Source organism: Hemiscyllium ocellatum, chromosome 12, assembly GCF_020745735.1.
Source record: "Hemiscyllium ocellatum isolate sHemOce1 chromosome 12, sHemOce1.pat.X.cur, whole genome shotgun sequence".
In the NCBI taxonomy this organism is placed as follows: Eukaryota; Metazoa; Chordata; class Chondrichthyes; order Orectolobiformes; family Hemiscylliidae; genus Hemiscyllium; species Hemiscyllium ocellatum.
The window spans coordinates 59,352,133-59,373,409 of record NC_083412.1 but is presented as its reverse complement, the minus strand read 5'-3'; the positions used below and the strand labels follow the sequence as shown (position 1 = coordinate 59,373,409).

The 21,277-nt window shown below is 41.5% G+C and overlaps 1 protein-coding gene across 2 annotated transcripts in view; it reads right to left on the bottom strand.

Annotated features, from left to right (window-relative positions):
• ttf2 (transcription termination factor, RNA polymerase II) overlaps positions 1–21,277 on the bottom strand; it is a 56,075-nt gene that overhangs the window by 2,798 nt on the left and 32,000 nt on the right. Inside the window, exons 17-22 of one of the 2 annotated variants that reach the window (XM_060833594.1) lie at positions 20,966–21,108; positions 20,211–20,381; positions 14,234–14,292; positions 10,482–10,635; positions 7,158–7,240; positions 3,464–3,538 (exon numbers count right to left, since the gene is read on the bottom strand). In XM_060833594.1, coding sequence (XP_060689577.1) covers positions 3,464–3,538; positions 7,158–7,240; positions 10,482–10,635; positions 14,234–14,292; positions 20,211–20,381; positions 20,966–21,108 — 685 coding nt within the window. The remainder of the gene's footprint in view (positions 1–3,463; positions 3,539–7,157; positions 7,241–10,481; positions 10,636–14,233; positions 14,293–20,210; positions 20,382–20,965; positions 21,109–21,277) is intronic. The other variant, XM_060833595.1, reaches the window with a different exon arrangement.

Below are 21,277 nucleotides of genomic sequence, written 5' to 3'. Positions count from 1 at the left end.
AGGAATGGAGCAGTGAGGTGGGGTCAGGTCTGGAACAGGGAAAAGGGTGGGGAACTCCTGTCTGAAGCAGGTAAGGTGAAGAAGTCAGACCTTGAGGGGTGGTATCCCAGACATTGATACAGAGTACAAATAGCAGGTGTGTGTGTGTGTGCGAGAGCGCGCGCGCGAGAGGGGGAGAGAGAGAGAGAGAGAGAGAGAGAGAGAGAGAGAGAGAGAGAGAGAGAGAGAGATTGTGAGTGAGTGAGTGAGAGAGATTGTGAGTGAGTGAGAGAGATAATTGGGAAGAGAGGGAGTGTTACTTGGGAAAAGAGAGAGAGGAGAGGTGAGATTATGAGGGATGTCAGGGTTCAGTTGCAGGAGCTATCAGGTCTGGTGCCCAGGGGTTGTGGGAATTCGTTTTTTGGCTGAGATAAAGGTGGAGTATCTGTTTAAATCAGTCACAAGCAAGAGATTTAATAGTCTTAACTGAGTAATTATTTAACAAACTTCAGCAACACACTCTGGATTCTCCTCTTTAAATGGATATTTCCAGTGGGTTCCACATGAAAGGGGATTCCTCAATAGAATCTCCAGTTTTATTTCCAGGGCAGTTCCTCTGAAGTAGGGATTTCACAGGGTCCCCATGTGCAACTCCTATCTCCACTTCAGAAACAACCGTCTGATAATTGGAAAATCCAATCCATTATGTTGACCAAGTTATTAACAGTGAATATAAAGGCCGCAGAACAAACTAATGTTATAGACGCACTGTTTACTTCCTACAGTTGATGTACATATCCATTATGCTTACTCCGTTTTCTATCAACTGTAGTATGGTCCTACTTCCACTTATGCTTGCTCCTGCAAGCTTTAGCAACCATCAGCACAAAAGCATAACTTGCACAAAATTTTAGTCAACAATTCCAGCATTCTCTACTTCACAACTAACCAATTTCCTATTCAAGCAATGATCTGCCTTCAATTCTATAAGCTTTTCTTAAGTGGAATCTTACAAAATGCCATCTGAAGTCTATATATATATATCACGTCTTTTTAAATCCTTGTCTACTGTGACATCTCCTGTTCCCTTTCTTAATTACTGGAGTTACATTAGCAATTTTCCAAGTTAAAAGGGTCAGTTCCAGTAAAGAGCAGGCTTTGAAAGATTAAGGCTAAAGCATCAGCAGTTTCCTCATTGCCTTCTTTCAAAAAACCAGGAGGTGGAAACAATCAGCTCACAGGGCTTTGTCGGTCTTTAAATGGCATAACTCTTTCTGGTATGGTTTTCTTCCTTATGTTAAACTTTGCAAGGTCCAATCTTTGACTCATAGAACTAGAATGTCAGACACATCTTATTCTTTCCCTTGTTTACCATTTCCTTCTTATAATTTGCAGTATCAACAGCCTGGTGTTAAATACCCACATTACTAGAATCGTTACAGGTAATAGCAAGTTTTGAGAAGGTTTGTAGCTAAGGTTGATGTTCTGGATATAGGTTTGCTCTCTGAGCTGGAAGGTTCGTTTTCAATCCGGTTACAGGTAATGATGGACCATTGGATTAATCATACAAGTTACCTTACAAAGCTAGCATTAAATGTGATCAAACATAATCATTTATTAACAATCTAATAGTAAAGGAATATTTATCTCATAGTAAGTGGGTATTTATCTTCGCTGTGCGCATCAGTATTTAAATGTGGCCTGTTGCTTTGCTTTGGAAAACTATCTAATGCACTGAAAAACTTTCAACAATTGACTAGAGCTAAATTTCCTCTCAGTTGCTTTTCATCCCACATCTAATTTACTTGGCTTACTATTCTAAATTTAAAAATCAAAGTCAGCTATTACCTCTCTATTTATAAACCGAAGGATCCTATAAACTTCTTAACAACTGCTTCAACTTGCCTGGCCATCTCCAGGAACTTATGCATGTGAACCCTAAGGTTCCTGTGCTCCCCTTAAAGTTTTACCATTGAGCCTGTATAGTCTTTGCATGTTTCTTCTACTGAAATGCATTATCTCCCATTTCTCTGCATTGAAATTCATCTGCCAGGTGTCTGCCCATTTGGCCAATTGTCAAGGTCCCTCTGAAGTCACTCAGCATCATCCTCACAATTCACTATTCTCTCTAGCTTAGTATCATCCATAAATGTAGGCATTGTATCCTCAATCCATCTTCAGTTATATAAAAATAAGAAAAAGCAATTTCTGGGAACACCACTTTCAACTTGTCTCCAGTCTGAGAAATGCCCATTTATACCTACTCTGTTTCCTTTCTTTTAGTTAGCTTTTAATCCATGATGCCAAGGACCCATCAATCCCACATTGCTAAACAATTTGGCATGTGACAACGTACTGAATGCTTTCTAAGAGTCTACGTATACAATATCTACAGCACTATCCTCATCCCCTACCTGTGTCACCTCAAAGAGCTTAATTAAATTTGTCAGATATGACCTGCTCTTGACAAAGCCATGTTGACTGCATACAGTATTAATTTATTGGTCTCTGAAATGGATATTTACCATATCCCAGATTATGGCTTCCATCAGTTTTCCCACTATTGATGTCAAGCTGACAGGTCTGTAGTTTCTAAGGTTATCCTTTGCCCCTTTCTTAAACAACAACACTACATTTACAATCCTCCAGTACCCTGGAACTAATCCTGTGCTCAGAGAGGCCTGGAAAATTTCTGTCAATGGCTCCCCAATTTTCTTGATTATCCCTCTCAGTAATCTAGATGTATCTCATCTGGGCCTGGTGATTTTTCTACCTGGAATGCTGCCTACAATTTTTTTTTAAAGCATCTCTATCTATCACTACACTGCTCAGTTGCTCAATACCCACATTTTCGATTACCATTGTCAACATTTTCAAATTCGGTAAAGACAGAACCAAAGTTGGAGAAGTTTAAAAATCAGTCAAGGGTTAAAATCCCAAAAAGAAAGAGGACAGATTTTAGGAGTCCAAAAGTTGAACTGGAATAGGTTGATTGGAAGTATGTTTTGGTGTATTAAACAAACAGTGGGTGAAAAATGGGAGACTTTCAAAAAAGAGGAATAGGGTGCAAGCTAGGTACATACCCATGAGAAGTATTTTTTAATTGGTAAAGACATAAACAAAAGTACTTATTTAATACTTTTGCCATACTTGTTGCTTCAGTGCGCAGCTTACCCTGGTCGGCCCTTAGGGACCCAACTCTATCCTTAACCAGTCATGTTTGAACAACATTTTACAATTTGCCTTAGTGTTGTTAGATGTTTCCTTCCAAATGGTGATGCTGCTTGCAGCTTAGTATAGGAAGAATTAAAATCCAAGTAGGTCCTTCAAAAGTGTCGCAGTTGTAGCTTTGAATAAGTTAATTTTCTTTTTGACTTTCAAATGCAGAGTTAAGCAAAAATGCACAAGAATTATTTTAACTTATCCTTCCACTCATTTTCACGCAAAAGGAACACTGCACCTTTAGCTTGACAACATTCATTACCTATGCACAGTTACATTCTTGAGTTGCCCCACACGATAAATTCGATCAGATGCCTGTTCCTCCAATGCTGGGTTCCTGTAAAAACAGTTGAGTGAATATCAATCTCATCTGTCAAAACATACAGTCATAGAGTCATAGAGATGAGCAGCATGGAAACAGACCCTTCAGTCCAACCCGTCCATGCCGACCAGATATCCCAACCCAATCTAGTCCCACCTGCCAGCACCCGGCCCATATCCCTTCAAACCCTTCCTATTCATATACCCATCCAAATGCCTCTTAAATGTTGCAATTGTACCAGCCTCCACCACATCCTCTGGCAGCTTATTCCATACACGTACCACCCTCTGAGTGAAAAGGTTGCTCCTTAGGTCTCTTTTATATCTTTCCCCTCTTACCCTAGACATATGCCCTCTAGTTCTGGGCTCCCCGACCTCAGGGAAAAGACCTTGTCTATTTATCCTATCCATGCCCCTCCATTTTGTAAACCTCTATAAGATCACCCCTCAGCCTCCAACGCTCCTCCGAGCCGACGCTCCTCTGAGCCCCAGCCTGCTCAGCCTCTCCCTGTAGCTCAGATCCTCCAACCCTGGCAACATCCTTGTAAATCTTTTCTGAACCCTTTCAAGTTTCACAACATCTTTCAGATAGGAAGGAGACTAGAATTGCGCACAATATTCCAACAGTGGCCTAACCAATGTCCTGTACAGCCGCAACATGACCTCCCATCTCCTGTACTCAATACTCTGACCAGTAAAGGAAAGCATACCAAACGCCTTCTTCACTAGCTTATCTACCTGCGATTCCACTTTCAAGGAACTATGTACCTGCACTCCAAGGTCTCTTTGTTCAGCAACAATCCCGAGAACCTTACCATTAAGTGTATAAGTCCTGGTAAGATTTGCTTTCCCAAAATGTGAGGAACCTCACATTTATCTGAATTAAACTCCATCTGCCACTTCTCAGCCCATTGGCCCATCTGGTCCAGATCCTGTTGTAATCGGAGGTAACCCTCTTCACTGTCCACAACACCTCCAATTTTGGTGTCATCTGCAAACCTCTTATGCTCACATCCAAATCATTTATGTAAATGACAAAGTAGAGGGCCCAGTACTGATCCTTGTGGCAACTCCACTGGTCACACGCCTCCAGTCTGAAAAACAAACCTCCACCACCAACCTCTGTCTTCTCCCTTTGAGCCAGTTCTGTATTCAAATGGCTAGTTCTCCCTGTATTTCTTGAGATCAAACCTTGCTAATCAGTCTTCCATGGGGAACCTTGTCGAATGCCTTACTGAAGTCCATATAAATCACATCTACCGGTCTGCCCTCATCAATCTTCTGTGTTACTTCTTCAAAAAACTCAATCAAGTTTGAGAGACATAATTTCCCACGCACAAAGCCATGTTGACTATCCCGAATCAGTCCTGGTCTTTCCAAATACATGTATGTCCTGTCCCTCAGGATTCCCTCCAACAACTTGCCCACCACTGAGGTCAGGCTCACCGGTCTATAGTTCCCTGGCTTGTCTTAACCGCCCTTCTTAAACAGGGCACCACATTTGCCAACCTCTAGTCTTCCAGCACCTCACCTGTGACTATCGATGATACAAATATCTCAGCAAGAGGCCCAGCAATCACTTCTCTAGCTTCCCACAGAGTTTTTGGGTACACCTGATCAGGTCCTGGGGATTTATCCACCTTTAATCGTTTTGAGACATCCAGCACTTCCTCCTCTGTAATCTGGACATTTTGCAAGATGTCAACATCTATTTCCCTACTGTCTATATCTTCCATATCCTTTTCCACAGTAAATACTGATGCAAAATATTCATTTAGTATCTCCTCCATTTTCTGTGGCTCCAAACAAAGGCTGCCTTGCTGATCTTTGAGGGGGCCGATTCTCTCCCTAGTTTCCCTTTTGTCCTTAATATATTTGTAAAAACCCTTTGGATTCTCCTTAATTCTATTTGCCAAAGCTATCTCATGTCCCCGTTTTGCCCTCCTGATTTCCCTCTTAAGTATACAGCTACTTTCTTTATACTCTAAGGATTCACTCAATCTATCCTGTCTATATCTGACATACGCTTCCTTCTTTAATTAATTTTTATCAATCTTTAATTAATGAACATAACCTTTTCTAAAATTAACGTAGCTTTAGATTTAAAAACCTTTTGCAAAGTAGCCACTTTGCAAAGACCTCCTGCAAGAAAAAAAATGCAAATTTTACTATAGAAGAAACAAAGTGCAATGGAATTTGGTTAAAAAAGTATAAAATATACCGAACGCATACAGCATTCCATCAATCTTACAATGAATCCACATTATTATATGAAGAAGATTTATTGAAATTAGACAAAGAGTGCATGAAGGTAAAGCTCTGATCAGAGATGGTTTCATTACCAAGCATCAGGGACAACACATTTAAAATAAGCTCAGGAAAATTGATAAGAGTTATGTTGTGATCAGATTGGCACCGATTGAGGCCCAGGATTAGGTTACTATGTACCTTCAAATCTAAGGAGGCAGTGATCAAAACAGGTACAAGTGGAATCTGACTATACAGAAGAATCTAAAAGGAAGGTGGGAATTAATATCATAACTGAAATAAATAAGAAAATTCTCAATTATTCAAGAAAAAGTGTGTTGTTATGAATGAAGGAAAACATCAGTTCCAAAAGTCACATCTTCACAAAGCACTTGGTAAAAGAAAGCATTAAGGATTGAATTGAAATGTGATATGCAAATATGTGGTCATTTTGATACAAGGATACCTATAATTAATGCTATAATTGAAAGCTTGCAATAATAAGTGCTGAGTTATTAAAATATTTTAATATGTTGATAACTAAAAATATTTGAAGTCAGACAGAATGTTTCCTTTTACAGTTTCATGGGACCTGGGTGTAACTAGCATGGTCAGCTGTTGCTGCTATTCCTCAAATTGACCTTGAACTGAAGTAACTGACTAGACCATTTTACATAGCAAGCAAGAGTCAACCATGTTATTGTGGGTCTAGAGTCACATATAGACCAGACTACGAAAGGATAACAGATTGTGGGCGGCACGGTGGCACAGTGGTTAGCACTGCTGCCTCACAGCGCCTGAGACCCGGGTTCAATTCCCGACTCAGGCGACTGACTGTGTGGAGTTTGCACATTCTCCCCGTGTCTGCGTGGGTTTCCTCCGGGCGCTCCGGTTTCCTCCCACAGTCCAAAGATGTGCGGGTCAGGTGAATTGGCCATGTTAAATTGCCTGTAGTGTTAGGTAAGGGGTAAATGTAAGGGTATGGGTGGGTTGCGCTTCGGCGGGTCGGTGTGGGCTTGTTGGGCCGAAGGGCCTGTTTCCACACTGTAAGTAATCTAATCTAATCTAATCTAATCTAATTTCTTTCGCTAAAAGGACATTCATTAGGTGAACCAAATGGGTTTTCACAGCAAACAACAAACATTTCAGGCACCATTAGCTTTATATTCAGATTTAAGATTAATTGAATTTAAATTTCTTGTCAGGATTTGAACCAATGTCCCCTTGAGCATTAGGCTGCACCTATAGATTGGATTACTTGTCCAGTGACATTACCAGGAGACCACCCCTGCAGTACAAAACTACTGACATGCACAGAACAACAAGGAATAGGTGTTCTAGCAATAGACATTTTATTTTAGTGAGTAACTACTTGCAGTACATCTTACCAGTGCATATCCAACAGGAACAGGTGATTGCCTCCAATGAGATTCAAACCCACACCCCCAGCACACAAAGAGACCAATATGACCTAAGAGAGAAAAACTAAATTAGAAAGAAGCCACTCCCAAAATAATTAAATGTTATAAATGACATAATACTGGAAACAAAAGTCAGGTTTGAATGAAGGATCTTCAGAATTAATCCGCAATTGACGCAAGTATATTTGCTTAGATCAGTAGAATTCCCGTTGTCAGAGTGAAAATACATTATACTTTTCTTTTCTCAGCAATAAGAGTGATGTTGCCAAAAATCTTTTGCCTTGCACTCATCTGGAACAATGCAAAAATGCTAAATTTCAAACAACCACAAGAGGTTATAATGTAGACGAACCGTGTGCTGATTGGTTGGCAAGTTGACTCTCCTTTCTCCATGGCACCTTGAACAATCAACCATTGGGAAACTATAGGTTTTATAACCTGCCATCCTCAGATATTCAAAAACGATGCAAGTCCGTACGTATAAAAGTAAGTCATTTCTATCAAGTGACAATCAGCCACATGACAATGTGATAAAAGGTACATAATGTTATTACAACCAGAATTCCCAAAGGATAAAAATAGAGGTGGGTGGGGTTTTGATTTTAGTACAATGATGGCGACACTTTTGTTTTGCAAAAGGGTCACAGCATCATTTTTGAACTCATTTGCATAAAGCATGAAACTTAAGCTACACGGGGAGTTATTTGATAAATGTTTATAAAGTTGAATGTCTGATGTGCAGTAAGACAAATGGGAAAGACAGACATATTCAGGTTTCTGTTGAGAAGAATAGTAATATCCCTGAACAGCGGTTTAGTTTTGGAACGCTTCAGGCCATAGAGCTAAAACTAAGTCTGAAGTTGATTTAGCAGCTTCAAACAGTCAAAGTCAGAAAGACCAGTGAGGTAGCCTGTTTGTGTCTCAGGGAAAATAGTAAAGAAGAGAATCACACCAAAAGGAAACAGTTACAACCTCATAAGTTAAGTGAGAAATTTGAAAGTGAAGGTACGAATGATACTCCACTGGAGTTGATTGTCTGTTAAAGAAATTTCTGGGAAATAAAACTTTTTTAAGCTGCTCATGATAAGATGTTTCTAAACGGTCTTTCTTTCTTTGATGAAATAAAAATTATTTTATTGAAAGTAGATTGTCAACATTATGCAAATAATGTTCAGTTAGTGACCACCATAGTAACAAAACTGCAAACAAAAAAAATCCTCTATAAAACCAGGTATTATTATGAAATCTGATTTGTCAAATACTGTCAGCTGAGATCATAACAGGAATGATGGTCATAAACTAGTGTTTAAGGTTAGCAGCTATCAGTCTATTTAGGTTTGTTCAACAAGCTCTACCAATTTGCAGAAACTAACAATGTGTGCTTTGTTTTAGGTTTAGCAAGTGTGATCTTGCAGAGTACAGTGTGAACACTGCCTATTATGAACAAGTGAAGAAGTAAATGATTTAATGTCGAATGCTGGGATGTACAATGTACATACCTGGTACTACCTGAAATTCATAGACTGTGTCATTATGTAGTAGGTGGAACACCTTTTTGAACCGAGTGATATTCTGTTAATGGAAACTGTGCAATCACTGCATAGAAACAGCCTTAAACAGCTTGCTTCACCTTTTTATATTTTTTGAGAAACTTTGTCTTTCATGGATAATTTGAGGTAGACAAAGTTTTCAGGTTTGAAAGTGCAGCATTTGGCCCTTTTCTGAATTGATACGTACATAATGAACAATTATCTGATCAGAATAGTCACTGTCCCAGAGGCTAGGAATGCCAGTATACGAGTGAACAGCTAATTGGTGGGGTGGGGTTTAGGGATGTGAAAAGTTGAAATAAAACCAATAAACTTCTCATATTGGGCGTATAATGCATGAACACCCACATTCTGAAACAGCAACATATTACTTCCCAGCCATATTTATATGCTTTAATATTTTACCAGTTAAATTTTAATGAACGCCTCTAATCATGTCTGTACTGTTATTCATTACAAATAAACTGGTTTTTATTTTTTAGTGGGACATGGGGATTGCTGGTTGGGCCAGCATTTATTGCCCATCCCTAATTATCCATTGACTGGCTTGCTACGGCATTTCAAACAGGGGTAAGAGTCAGCCACATTACTGTGCGTTTGGAGTCACACATAGTCCAGGCCAAGTAAGGATGACAGATTTTCTTCCGTAAAGGGCATTGGTGAGCCAGATGGGATTTTACAACAATGGTTACATGTCATGATTAGACTATCCTGTAATTTCAGATTTTTAATGAATTCAAATCTCACCATCTGCCATGATGAGATTTGAAGCCACGTCCCCAGAATAGCAATCATTGAAATACTAGTCCATTGACATTGCCACGGTGCCACCACCTCAGGAGGTTAATTGATGCTCCACATGTCCCAATTGAATATTCCTCGTTTAGATGAAATAAGAAATACTAAGCTGGCAATGATCTAACCATTGCTATTAGATTAGATTACTTACAGTGTGGAAACAGGCCCTTCGGCCCAACAAGTCCACACCGACCCGCCGAAGCGCAACCCACCCATACCCCTACATTTACCCCTTACCTAACACTACGGGCAATTTAACATGGCCAATTCACCTGACCTGCACATCTTTGGACTGTGGGAGGAAACCGGAGCACCCGGAGGAAACCCACACAGACACGTGGAGAACTGCAAACTCCACACAGTTGCCTGAGTCGGGAATTGAACCCGGATCTCAGGCACTGAGGCAGCAGTGCTAACCACTGTGCCACCGTGCTGCTATGTTTTCACACCTTGAATTTCCATACCGGATGCAGGCTCCTGGTGGCAGCTGCCTGACCACTGAAGTCTCACTTTGTCTGCTGTGTTTGTATACCTGCTCTAGTCTAGTTCTTTTCTAATGCTCACTGTGCTACCAAGCAACTGACTATATTTTCGATAATTATTCGAACCCATTATTAAACTTTCTAATGCATAAAGCACTATCCAAAAGGTAAATATTTTCTACTATCCAACCTTCCTTTCATTTCACTTTGGGTAAGTCCTATGGTAACAATCAGCATTCTTGTACTTCATGGAAGCAATCATTCTTGACGTGAAGTTAGATTGTTATATTGCAAATTATTTGCCGGGGATAAAGATAAGGAAGGTACATGTATCAAAATTAAACCCAGTCTAGTTCTCAAATGTGTTCAGTACCAGAGGGAATTCAACAACTAAGTTATCACCCTATTAGTATTCTGGATAAGTGTTGAGAAGAAAATTCAAAACAATAACTAGATGGTACCTGAGGTCCTTTAGGGTTAGTGTTAAATTCATCCACTAAATCCATACGAAGTTTAGGAGTCACACTGCCATCAAGTGTGATGTAGCTCAGCCTGATTTGATCCAAGTGACCTGCTACCACTTTCAACATGCTGGTCCATTGAGAAATTATTACACTGACAGAGATGGACAAATAATATAGTTACATAGGACAAAACGACTATTGAAGCTTCAGTATCTCTTATGTATTTAACAAACAATTGAAATAGGAAAATTGAAAAAAAAAAGAGCGCACAAGGTTATAACTTACATACATAGGGGTCTAATTCAGATACTGACTTCAACATAATCATATTGATAGGAGAAAATGTTTGTGAGTTAATATGATTGAGGAAATAATAATTATATGGAACCCTTTATATGTTCAGGACGTATTGAAGCATTTTACAGCCAAACAATTATCTTTGCGTTACATAAGTAACTGCAATATCTAATACATCTTCATAACTTACAATTTGAAGGTCAGAACGTGGTAAAATACATGGATGTGACAGCAGCAAGCTGCTGCTAAATCAATGGCATTTCTTAACATATTAACTTAAACTGGTTAACATCTCCAGATAAAATAATCTTTGTAAATAAATGCCCGATGGTTAGACTCACCTGATGGAAGCTTTAACTTAAGATACTCTTACGGGCAGTTGGTTTATCTTGCTCATTTGTTGGAATATATTCAATCTTTGCTTTCTTAAATCTTTGCCACTACATCTCTATTGACTTATCCCTTATCTTAAGCTGCCAGTTCACAATCACTGGTTCTGCTTTCATGCCTTCATAACTGGCCTTGTTCAATTCAAAATAGTAGTCTTGGACTCATTTTTCTCCCTCTCAAATTATACGTAAAATTCAACCATATTCAACCCTCCAACTTGGCACCGCCCTCCTGACCGGTCCATCCTCCGCCACAGCAACCTATCATAACTCCCCTTTGCATCCTCCATTACCCTCCCACCTAATATCCCCCCAACCCCTTTCCCCTCCATTTTCCTGATGAAGGGCTTATATACCTGAAACAATGACTCTCCTGCTCCTCGGGTGCTCCCTGACCTACTGTGCTTTTCTAGCGCTACATTTTGATTCTGGTGCTGGTAGCAGTGCAGAACTATCTGCACTAACCAGAGCCTGACACTAGGTGGAGCCCGGGTCCCAGTGTCAGTTGAGAATGACAGCCAGCAAAATTCCCACCCCTCCATCTTGTGTTGGGTCCTGAAAGATGCACGTCACAAATGCTGCCAATCGTTTGTGACTATGAAGTTAATACTTAAAAGTGGCAGCCAGTCATTTCAGGCAGTAAAAGAGAAAATCTGTAAATCTGATACCCACAAGACCAATGCATTTTACTTGGCTTTTTTTTAAGATTACTTACAGTGTGGAAACAGGCCCTTCGGCCCAACAAGTCCACACTGACCCACCGAAGCGCAACCCACCCATACCCCTAACCTAACACTACGGGCAATTTAGCATGGCCAATTCACCTGACCCGCACATCTTTGTGACTGTGGGAGGAAACCGGAGCACCCGGAGGAAACCCACGCAGACACGGGGAGAACGTGCAAACTCCACACAGTCAGTCGCCTGAGGTGGGAATTGAACCCAGGTGCCTGGCGCTGTGAGGCAGCAGTGCTAACCACTGTACCACCATGCCACCCTGGCTTGGCTCCTTATAAATTACTGACCCTCAACATCTTCACCCTCATTTGTTCACAAGGTGATTTCCTTCCTATTATTCATCCCCAATCATCATGGCTGTATTAGATCCTCAGGAAACATGTTCAAACTATGCATTGTACGCATAGGTTTAAAGAGGCAGATTGATGTAAAAGATAACGTCACCATAATCTTACCAGAGTAGAATGTTGTGCTGGAAAAGCACAGCAGGCCAGGGAGCATCCGAGGATGAAGGGCTTATGCCCGAAATGTTGATTCTCCTGTTCCTCAGATGCTACCTGACCTGCTGTGCTTTTCCAACACCACACTCGCGACTCTGATCTTCAGCATCTGCAGCCTTCACTTTCTCATAGTCTTACCAGACCAGAACATAGGGCAGCTCTTTCATTAGAGAGACACGACTGATGGTCGTTTAACTTGAGGGTCACTGCATCTCAGCTGAAGGGACAGGTTGAGAAGGCAAGTCCTTCATGGTAACCTAAGCCAGTGCAGGAATTGAACCCACTGCTGGTATCACGGTATATTGCAAACGTGAACAAACTGAAGGTGGTGGTGGCTAAACAGTGTATTGACAACCAACCAGGAGAAGCGAGCAGCTGGAGTGTTATTAAGCTTGTGCTCATCAGACAGCCGGATTTCTCAGCACACTATTCTGAATTTTCGCTAGAGGCCAGAGTTGGTTCATTCCTTCTACTAAGATAAATATTTCCTTTGGTCATGGAGGATCAACTCCTTTGCCATTCTTCTATTCCCTTTCTGCTGTCACCACCAAAAATCAGTATCTCTCAACTAAAGTCTAGTACATCTTTAGCAGCACTGTGACAGGCTCCGTGAAGATGTCAATACCCTTGAGGCTTCCTATCAGGCATCATCAGGCGGTGGAGAAATCAACATTTCAGGTGCAACCCTTCTACAGAATTGGGGGTGAGTGCAAGGAGAGCTGCAGATAAAATGGGAGGGCTGGGGGAGAGGCAGAGTGGTGAGGTAGGGAGAGATGAACACAGATAGAGGGTACAACCTGGTTGGTCAATGTGAGGAGTGAATCTGGTTGGTAACTGGAAGGTAGGGTCGGTCAGAGGAATGGAAAAGAGGGGGACGGACTGGAAAGGGAACCTGGGATGGGAAGGGGAGTTATTAGAAATTAGAGAACTGAAATGTTGAGTTCTTTGGGCTGTGTGGTGCCCAGGTTGAAGATGAGGTGCTGTTCCTCCAATTTGCAGTCTGATTCACTGTGGCAATGGAGGAGGCAGAGGTTGGTCATTTCAGAAAGGGAGTGAGAAGGGGAATTAAAATGGGCGTTGACTGGGAATGCAGGTCAGCCCCTGTGGGCCCGACTGAGATGATCAGAGAAAAGTGCCCTTAGTTTACTTTTGGTCTCCCCGATGTAGAAAAGACCACATCGGGACTACTAGATAAGGTAAACCTGGTAGGAGGTGGCGCAGGTAAACTTCTGTCTCACCTGGAAGGAATGTTTTGAGTCCTGGATGAGGTCAGGGATTGGTGTGCTGGTAGGTTTTACATCTTTTAATATTGCAAGTTTTGAAAGTGGGGGGGGCGGTGGTTTGGTGGGGAGAGTGGTGCAAACCAAGGATTGACCAAGGGAGGAGGTTTGAGGATCTGAAATGGCCTACTTCTGTTCCTATTTCCTATGGTCTTACTTTCCCATTTACCTTAGCCTTACCCTTCTTCTTAGCTTGCACTTACAATCTTTAGCCAGGCATGGCTTTTTAGAATTATACTTTGATTTTAATATTTTGATTTTTAAAATTATACTTTGATGTTCAGCAGTGACAGTGATATTACACATGAACTACCAGTAGTTATTCAAATGAGGTGATCCTGCATTTTATAGCACTGAAAGTCTGCTGGGCACTAATACAATTTGGTGTTCACTTTCAGATACTGGGTGTTCAATAACATTGTTATAACCATATATAGTGCTGCAGAGAAAAATCCAAAACATGCACAGCCTATATTCACCACACAGAAAATATCTTCCCGTATATAAATAATTTGTTGAAAGTTTGATCCCTTTTAGAGTCATACCATTTTTGTGGATCTTGGCTGCTTCTTATTGCTTTTAATTCCTCCAGGAGTGCAGAAATCTGCCAGCAAAATCCAAGGAGAAAACAGTTGTTAAACATTCATTCATGTTGAGACACAATAAGTTATTATGCAGATACTGCATTTATCAGGAAAGCCAATGTGAGAATATTGAAAGAAGAATTGAACATAAAAGTAGTATGTTTAACTTCAGGTATACTGGTGAGAAGACATTTAGAATACTGTTTACAGTTTTGGTTTCCTTACGCAAAAAGGAAGGATGAAGAAACGTTGAATGGGATTCAGATGAGATTTACCAGATTGGTACCTGGATGTCCAAACTGGGCTTATGTTCATGAGAGCTCAGAAAAAAAAAGGCTTGACTTGATTATAATTTAAAAGAACCTGAATGGTCTTGATAAAAGGTGGAGGTGGAGAGAATGGGATGGGAAGTTATTATTTAAAAATTAGGGTGAGATAGAGTCATAGAGATGCACATCATGGAAACAGACCCCACAGTCCAACTTGATCATGCCAACTAGTTATCCTAAATTAATCTAGTCTAAACCCTTCCTATTCATATACCCATGCAGGTGCTGTTAAAATGCTGTAATTGTACCAGCCTCCACCACTTCCTCTGGCAGCCAATTCTGTACAGGCATCATCCTCTGCATTAAAAAGTTACCCCTTAGGTCCCTTTAAAATTTTTCCCCTCTCACCATGAACCTGTGCCCTCTAATTCTAGACTCCCCCCACCCCACAGAAAATACCTTGTCTATTGATTCTATCGTGTCCCTCATGTTTTTATAAACCTCTTAAATGAGGTCATCCCACAGTCTTCAATGCTCCAGGGAAAACAGCTCTAGCCTATTCAGCCTTTCCCTATAGCTCAAACATTTCAACCGTGGCAACATCCTTGCAAATCTTTTTTGAATCTTTTCAAGTTTCACAACATCCTTCCTATAGGAGGGTGAATTGCACACAATATTCCAAAACTGGCTTAACAAGGTCCGTACAGTCACAACATGACCTCCCAACTCCTGTACTCAATACTCTGACCAATAAAGGAAAACATACCAAACGTCTTCCTCATGATTCTATCTACCTACGACTCCACTTTCAAGGAACTATGAACCTGCACTCTTTGTTCAGCAACACTCCCCAGGGCCTTGCCATTAAGTGTATAAAGTCCTGCCCTGATTTGCCTTTCCAAAATGCAGCACCTCACATTTATCTAAATTAAACTCCATCTGTCACTCCTCAGCCCATTGGCCCATCTGATCAAGATCTCGTTATACTTGGGGGTAACCTTCTTTGCTGTCCACTGCACCGCTCAATTTTGGTGTCATCTGCAAATCTCCTAACATTCACATCCAAATCATTTATATAAATAACAAGTATTCATGGACCCAGCACTGATCCTTGTGGCACTCCACTGGTCATAGGCCTCTAATCTGAAAAGCAACCCTCCACCACCATCCTGTCTTCTACCTTTGAGCCAGTTCCATATCAAAATGGCTAGTTCTCCCTGTATTCCATATCTAACCTTGCTAACCAGTCTATTCTGAGAAACCTTTTCGAATGCCTTACTGAAATCCATATCGATCATGTTCACAGCTCCGCCCTCATCAATCCTCTTCGTTACTTCTTTAAAAAAACTCAATCAAGTTAATGAAACATGATTTCCCACACACAAAGCCATGTTGAATATCCCTAATCAGTCCTTGCTTTTCCAAATACATGTACATCCTGTCCCTCAGGGTTCCCTTTAACAACTTGCCCGCCACTGACTTCAGGCTCACTGGTCTATGGTTTCCTGGATTTTCCTTACCACCTTTCTTAAATAGTGGCACCACATTAGCCCACCTCCAGTCTTCCAGCACCTCACCTGACGATTGATAACATAAATATTTCAGCAAGGGGCCCAGCAATCACTTCCCTGGCTTGCCACAGAGTTCTAGGATACACCTGATCAGGTCCTGGAAGTTTATCCACTTTTATAAGTTTTAAGACATCCAGCACTGCCACCTCTAAATTTTTCAAGATGTCACCATCTATTTCCCTACATGTTATATCTTCCATGTTCTTCTTTACAGTGAACACTGATACAAAACACTTGTTTAGTTTTGCCTCAATCTCCTTTGGTTCCATACATAGGCTGTCTTGCTGATCTTTGAGGGGTCCTATTCTCTCTCTAGTTACCCTTTTGTTCTTAATATATTTATAAAATCACTTTGGATTCTCCTGAACCGTATTTGCCAAAACTATCGCATGTACTCTTTTGGATGGGGAAAGTTTTTTCATGAATACTCCACCTCCCAGGATGGTGAAGGTGAAGTTAGTGAGTACTTTCAGAGAGATTCTTGTGAGGCAGGGAATCAGAGGTTATCACGGATAGGTGGGCATGTGGAATTTTGGATATACACATCAGACATGATACTATTCAGTCACAGAGCAGGCTTGAGGGGTCAAATAGCCTCCCCTTGATTTTAACTCGTCTGTGTTTGTATTCAGTCAATATATCTGTGGTCCATAGCTGGCAACTTTAAGTTACTAAGTTACTGATTCCTTAGTTTATAAGGTGATTGCAGCCCACTAAACATACATCCATTAAGATTTCACCTTTCAGTTTATATCTATTGCAAAGTAAATAGCCTCCTTACTTAGTGATGACCTAGAGCAATTCTTGCAAATAGTCTGCCTTTCCTCTCTGCATAGTTACTTCCTGATGTCCACAAGATATCTTCAACACCCTTTTCTTTCCTCATGCACATGTTTCTCGAGATCAACTGTTGACAATCATCTTCCACATGTTTGCTCTACCTCATCCATCACATCCTCATGTCTCCACATGCTCAGCTTTCACTCTTAGATAAACCAAAATTTCCTGTGACAACACACTGGTACCTGTCACTAACTCCATAACTTTTATATGGACTTTCTTCCTTTGCCAGGCAGTGTCAGGCTGAGCCAAAGAATAGCTTCTGCAGAAAGAGTTTTAACCTCTAACTGAGTTGATAACCTGTCTTTCCTCCACCATAAAGATCACTGATTTAATCTCTAACAGTATCCATTCCATCCCAAACCCAGCTCACTTTTTTTCGTCTAATCCCTCATTTCAGGCTCCTGCCACTTATACACTCAATTATCTGCCACTTTCCTGAGCAGCTTTCAGAACTTCAGCTCTTTCTAAACTCCAATGCTTGTACCCAGTCTTCTGTGAAATTCTGGATCACACAAAAGCCTCTACATGATCCCCTCATCATTCAACACTTACTTCCGAACTCTGGGTTTAAACCCCACCAAGACCTTGTACTCCTCTCTGTGCAACATTCTTCAGCATTCCTGACTCCAATCTCTTATAGGCTGAAGGAAAAGGGATTCGTTCACCTGCCTCATGCCATGCTCTAAGGGTTTCTGTTTATCCACTTACAGGCCCTTACATATAACCCTGCTTTTCACCAAAATTTATTTCACGTTATCTAAATCTCTTTTGGTTCTAGGTCCATTTTTGTTTCAACGTGACAGAATGCCTGGTTTCTATAAAGGCAATACATATTTACATGTTGTACAATTATACTTCTATAATATGTTGCAATAGTATTTAAACTTTCATTATTTTTGCCATCATTTAGTAATCAATTTAGAGTGATTTATGATACATGGGAAATGTAATGATGTTTCCGTTATAAACAGTCCATGAGTCTTCTCAGGAGCCTACCCAATGTCGCATGGATTCAAGGACTCAAACTATTCAAACAGAAGACAGATTCCAATAATACCCAATTAATCATCCCATACCGGCATGATCAAAAATGAATTATCCAGTCAGGCATTTCATTCTGAAAGATACTGAACTAGATGCGTGCAATTCTGGTCTCCTTACTATCAGAGCAGAAAATGTGTTGCTGGAAAAGCGGAGGTCAGGCAGCATCCAAGGAACAGGAGATTCAATGTTTCGGGCATAAGCCCTTCTTCAGGAATGATGAAAGTGTGTCCAGCAGGCTAAGATAAAAGGTAGGGAGGAGGGACTTGGGGGAGGGACGTTGGAGATGCGATAGGTGGAAGGAGGTCAAGGTGAGAGCGGAGAGGTCAGGAAGAAGATTGCAGGTTAGGAAGGCGGTGCTGAGTTCGAGGGATTTGACTGAGACAAGGTGGGGGGGGGGGGAAAATGAGGAAATTGGAGAAATCTGAGTTCATCCCTGGTGGTTGGAGGGTTCCTAGGCGGAAGATGAGGCGCTCTTCCTCCAACTGTCGTGTTGTTATGGTCTGGCGATGGAGGAGTCCAAGGACCTGCATGTCCTTGGTGAAGTGGGAGGGGAAGTTGAAGTGTTGAGCCACGGGGTGGTTGGGTTGGTTGGTCCGGGTGTCCCAGAGGTGTTCTCTGAAACGTTCCGCAAATAGGCAGCCTGTCTCCCCAATATAGAGGAAGCCACATCCAAGGACATGCAGGTCCTTGGACTCCTCCATCGCCAGACCATAACAACACGACGGTTGGAGGAAGAGCGCCTCATCTTCCGCCTGGGAACCCTCCAACCACAAGGGATGAACTCAGATTTCTCCAGTTTCCTCATTTCCCCTCCCCCCACCTTGTCTCAGTCAAATCCCTCGAACTCAGCACTGCCTTCCTAACCTGCAATCTTCTTCCTGACCTCTCCGCCCCCACCCCACTTCGGCCTATCACCCTCACCTTGACCTCCTTCCACCTATCGCATCTCCAACGCCCCTCCCCCAAGTCTCTCCTCCCTACCTTTTATCTTAGCCTGCTGGACACACTTTCCTCATTCCTGAAGAAGGGCTTATGCCCGAAACGTCGAATCTCCTGTTCCTTGGATGCTGCTTGACCTGCTACGCTTTTCCAGCAACACATTTTCAGCTCTGATCTCCAGTCCTCACTTTCTCCTTACTATCAGAAGCATGTTGTGAAACTTGAAAGAGTTCAGGAAAGATTTACAAGGATGTTGCCAGGGTTGGAGGATTTGAACTATAGGGAGAGCCTGACTAGGCTGGGGCTGTTTTCCCTGGAGCAAAGGCTGAGGGGTGACCTTATAGGAGGTTTGTAAAATCATGAGGGGCATGGATAGGATAAATAGACAAAGTCTTTTCCCTGGGGTGGGGGTGTCCAGAACTTGAGGGCATAAAGGTATAAAAGGGATCTAAGGGGCAACTTTTTCACAGAGGTTGGTGCGAGTATGGAATGAGCTGCTAGAGGAAGTGGTGGAGAGGAATCTGGATGGATATATGAATAGGAAAGGATTAGAAGGATATGGGCCTAGTGCTGGCAAATGGGGCTAGATTAGATTGGAATATCTGGTTAGTATAGACGCGTTGGACCGAAGAGTCTGTTTCCGTGCTGTACATCTCTACAACTCTATGGGCAAGTAGACTGCCATCATCCTCTAGGTAAAAACAAGGGCTGCACATGCTGGAAACCAGATTCTAGATTACAGTGGTGCTGGAAAAGCATAGCAGTTCAAAGAGCATCCGAGGAACAGGGGAAAAAAAATAAAAAAAATCGATGTTTTAGGCAAAAGCCCTTCATCAGGAATAGAGGCAGAGTGCCTGCAAGGTGGAGAGATAAATAAGAGAAGAGTGGGGATGGGGAGAAAGTAGCATGGAGTACAATAGGTGAATGGGGGTGGGGATGGAGGTCAGGGAGGAGGGTGGAGTGGATAGGTGGAAAGGAAGATAGACAGGTAGGACAAGTCATAGGAACAGTGCCGAGCTGGAAGTTTGGAGCTGGGGCGAGGTGGGGGAAGGGGAAAACGAGGAAACTGGTGAAGTCCACATTGATGCCCTGGGGTTGAACGCCTCATCTTCCGCCTTGGAACACTTCAACCCCAGGGCATCAATGTGGACTTCATAGAATCAAAAATTTATAGCTTTGCTTTTGCTCGTGTTCACAGCAAAAATGTTCCTAAAAACTGCACGTCCATTGAGATGAATTTTATAACTTTGTGTTCAGCTATCTCTGATATACCTTAGTACTCTTTCTGGTCTTCTCAAACAGGTTTGCTTTGAAGCTGGTACCATTCAGGCTAACAGCTGGCTTGTTGTCAAAGGCTGTGACCTCTGATAATGATAAAGCATTGAGTTGCTCTTCCAGCGAGAGGGTGATGCCTTCAGATTCCATCTCACTTTGACTGAGAGCCTATAAGTCAGGACAAAAACCATTTAAAAATAAATAGAAACATAGCCAAAATAAATTCAGCAGCTGCAGATTTATTTCTGTGGAAGACACAAGCTAGTCGAAGCAAGTTAACTTCAGCATCTGTATTTGCGTTTTTATTTCTTCATCATGTATAAGGTAAACTAGAGTGCTGGCCAAAGATAATTCGTTTTAATTCCCTGCTCTTAGTTATTTTAATAGAGTCATACAACATGGAAACAGATCCTTCTGTCAATCTGTCCAGGTTTCCCAAGTCCCAGTTGCCTGCTTTTTGCAACTCACCATACATGAAGACATGTTTGTAGTACTCAGAACTGTGTTACACAAAGGAAGATTTAATTACTGCATTTGATAATATTCACACCTTCCAGCCGAGCTCTCCATGTACCACAAAGGAAAGCCTAAACGTTATTAGGGATTTTCTGCTTGCACTCCAGTCATAAATTTTCAAAATGCAACAATTTATTTCTGTATTCTAATGTCAGAAATTGTGCATACCTATAATATGAAAAAGATGAGAATTTGTTCACTTGCACCTACTTTTGTATTGTGCAATTACTTCTTACCGTCTTCAGCAGAGAGAGGTGACAGCAGCACTGACGAAGTCTGAGAAGCAAGGATAAGATGTGTGCAGTGCTTGATGTTTGAGAACTCTTCTGGACAGAGGAAGGACCACCACCGACAGATGCAATACCAAACTCACAAGCTACTGAATGAAAACAGAAAACAAACTACAAGTTAGTCTTTAGTTTTACCAGGGCATTTACAAAAGGAATTGAAAGCCAGTCTCTGTAATTATCTCAACTACCACTGATTGTTGGAAAAAAACCCATCTGGCTCACCAACATGACACATGCCTCACCTACATATGCCTCTAG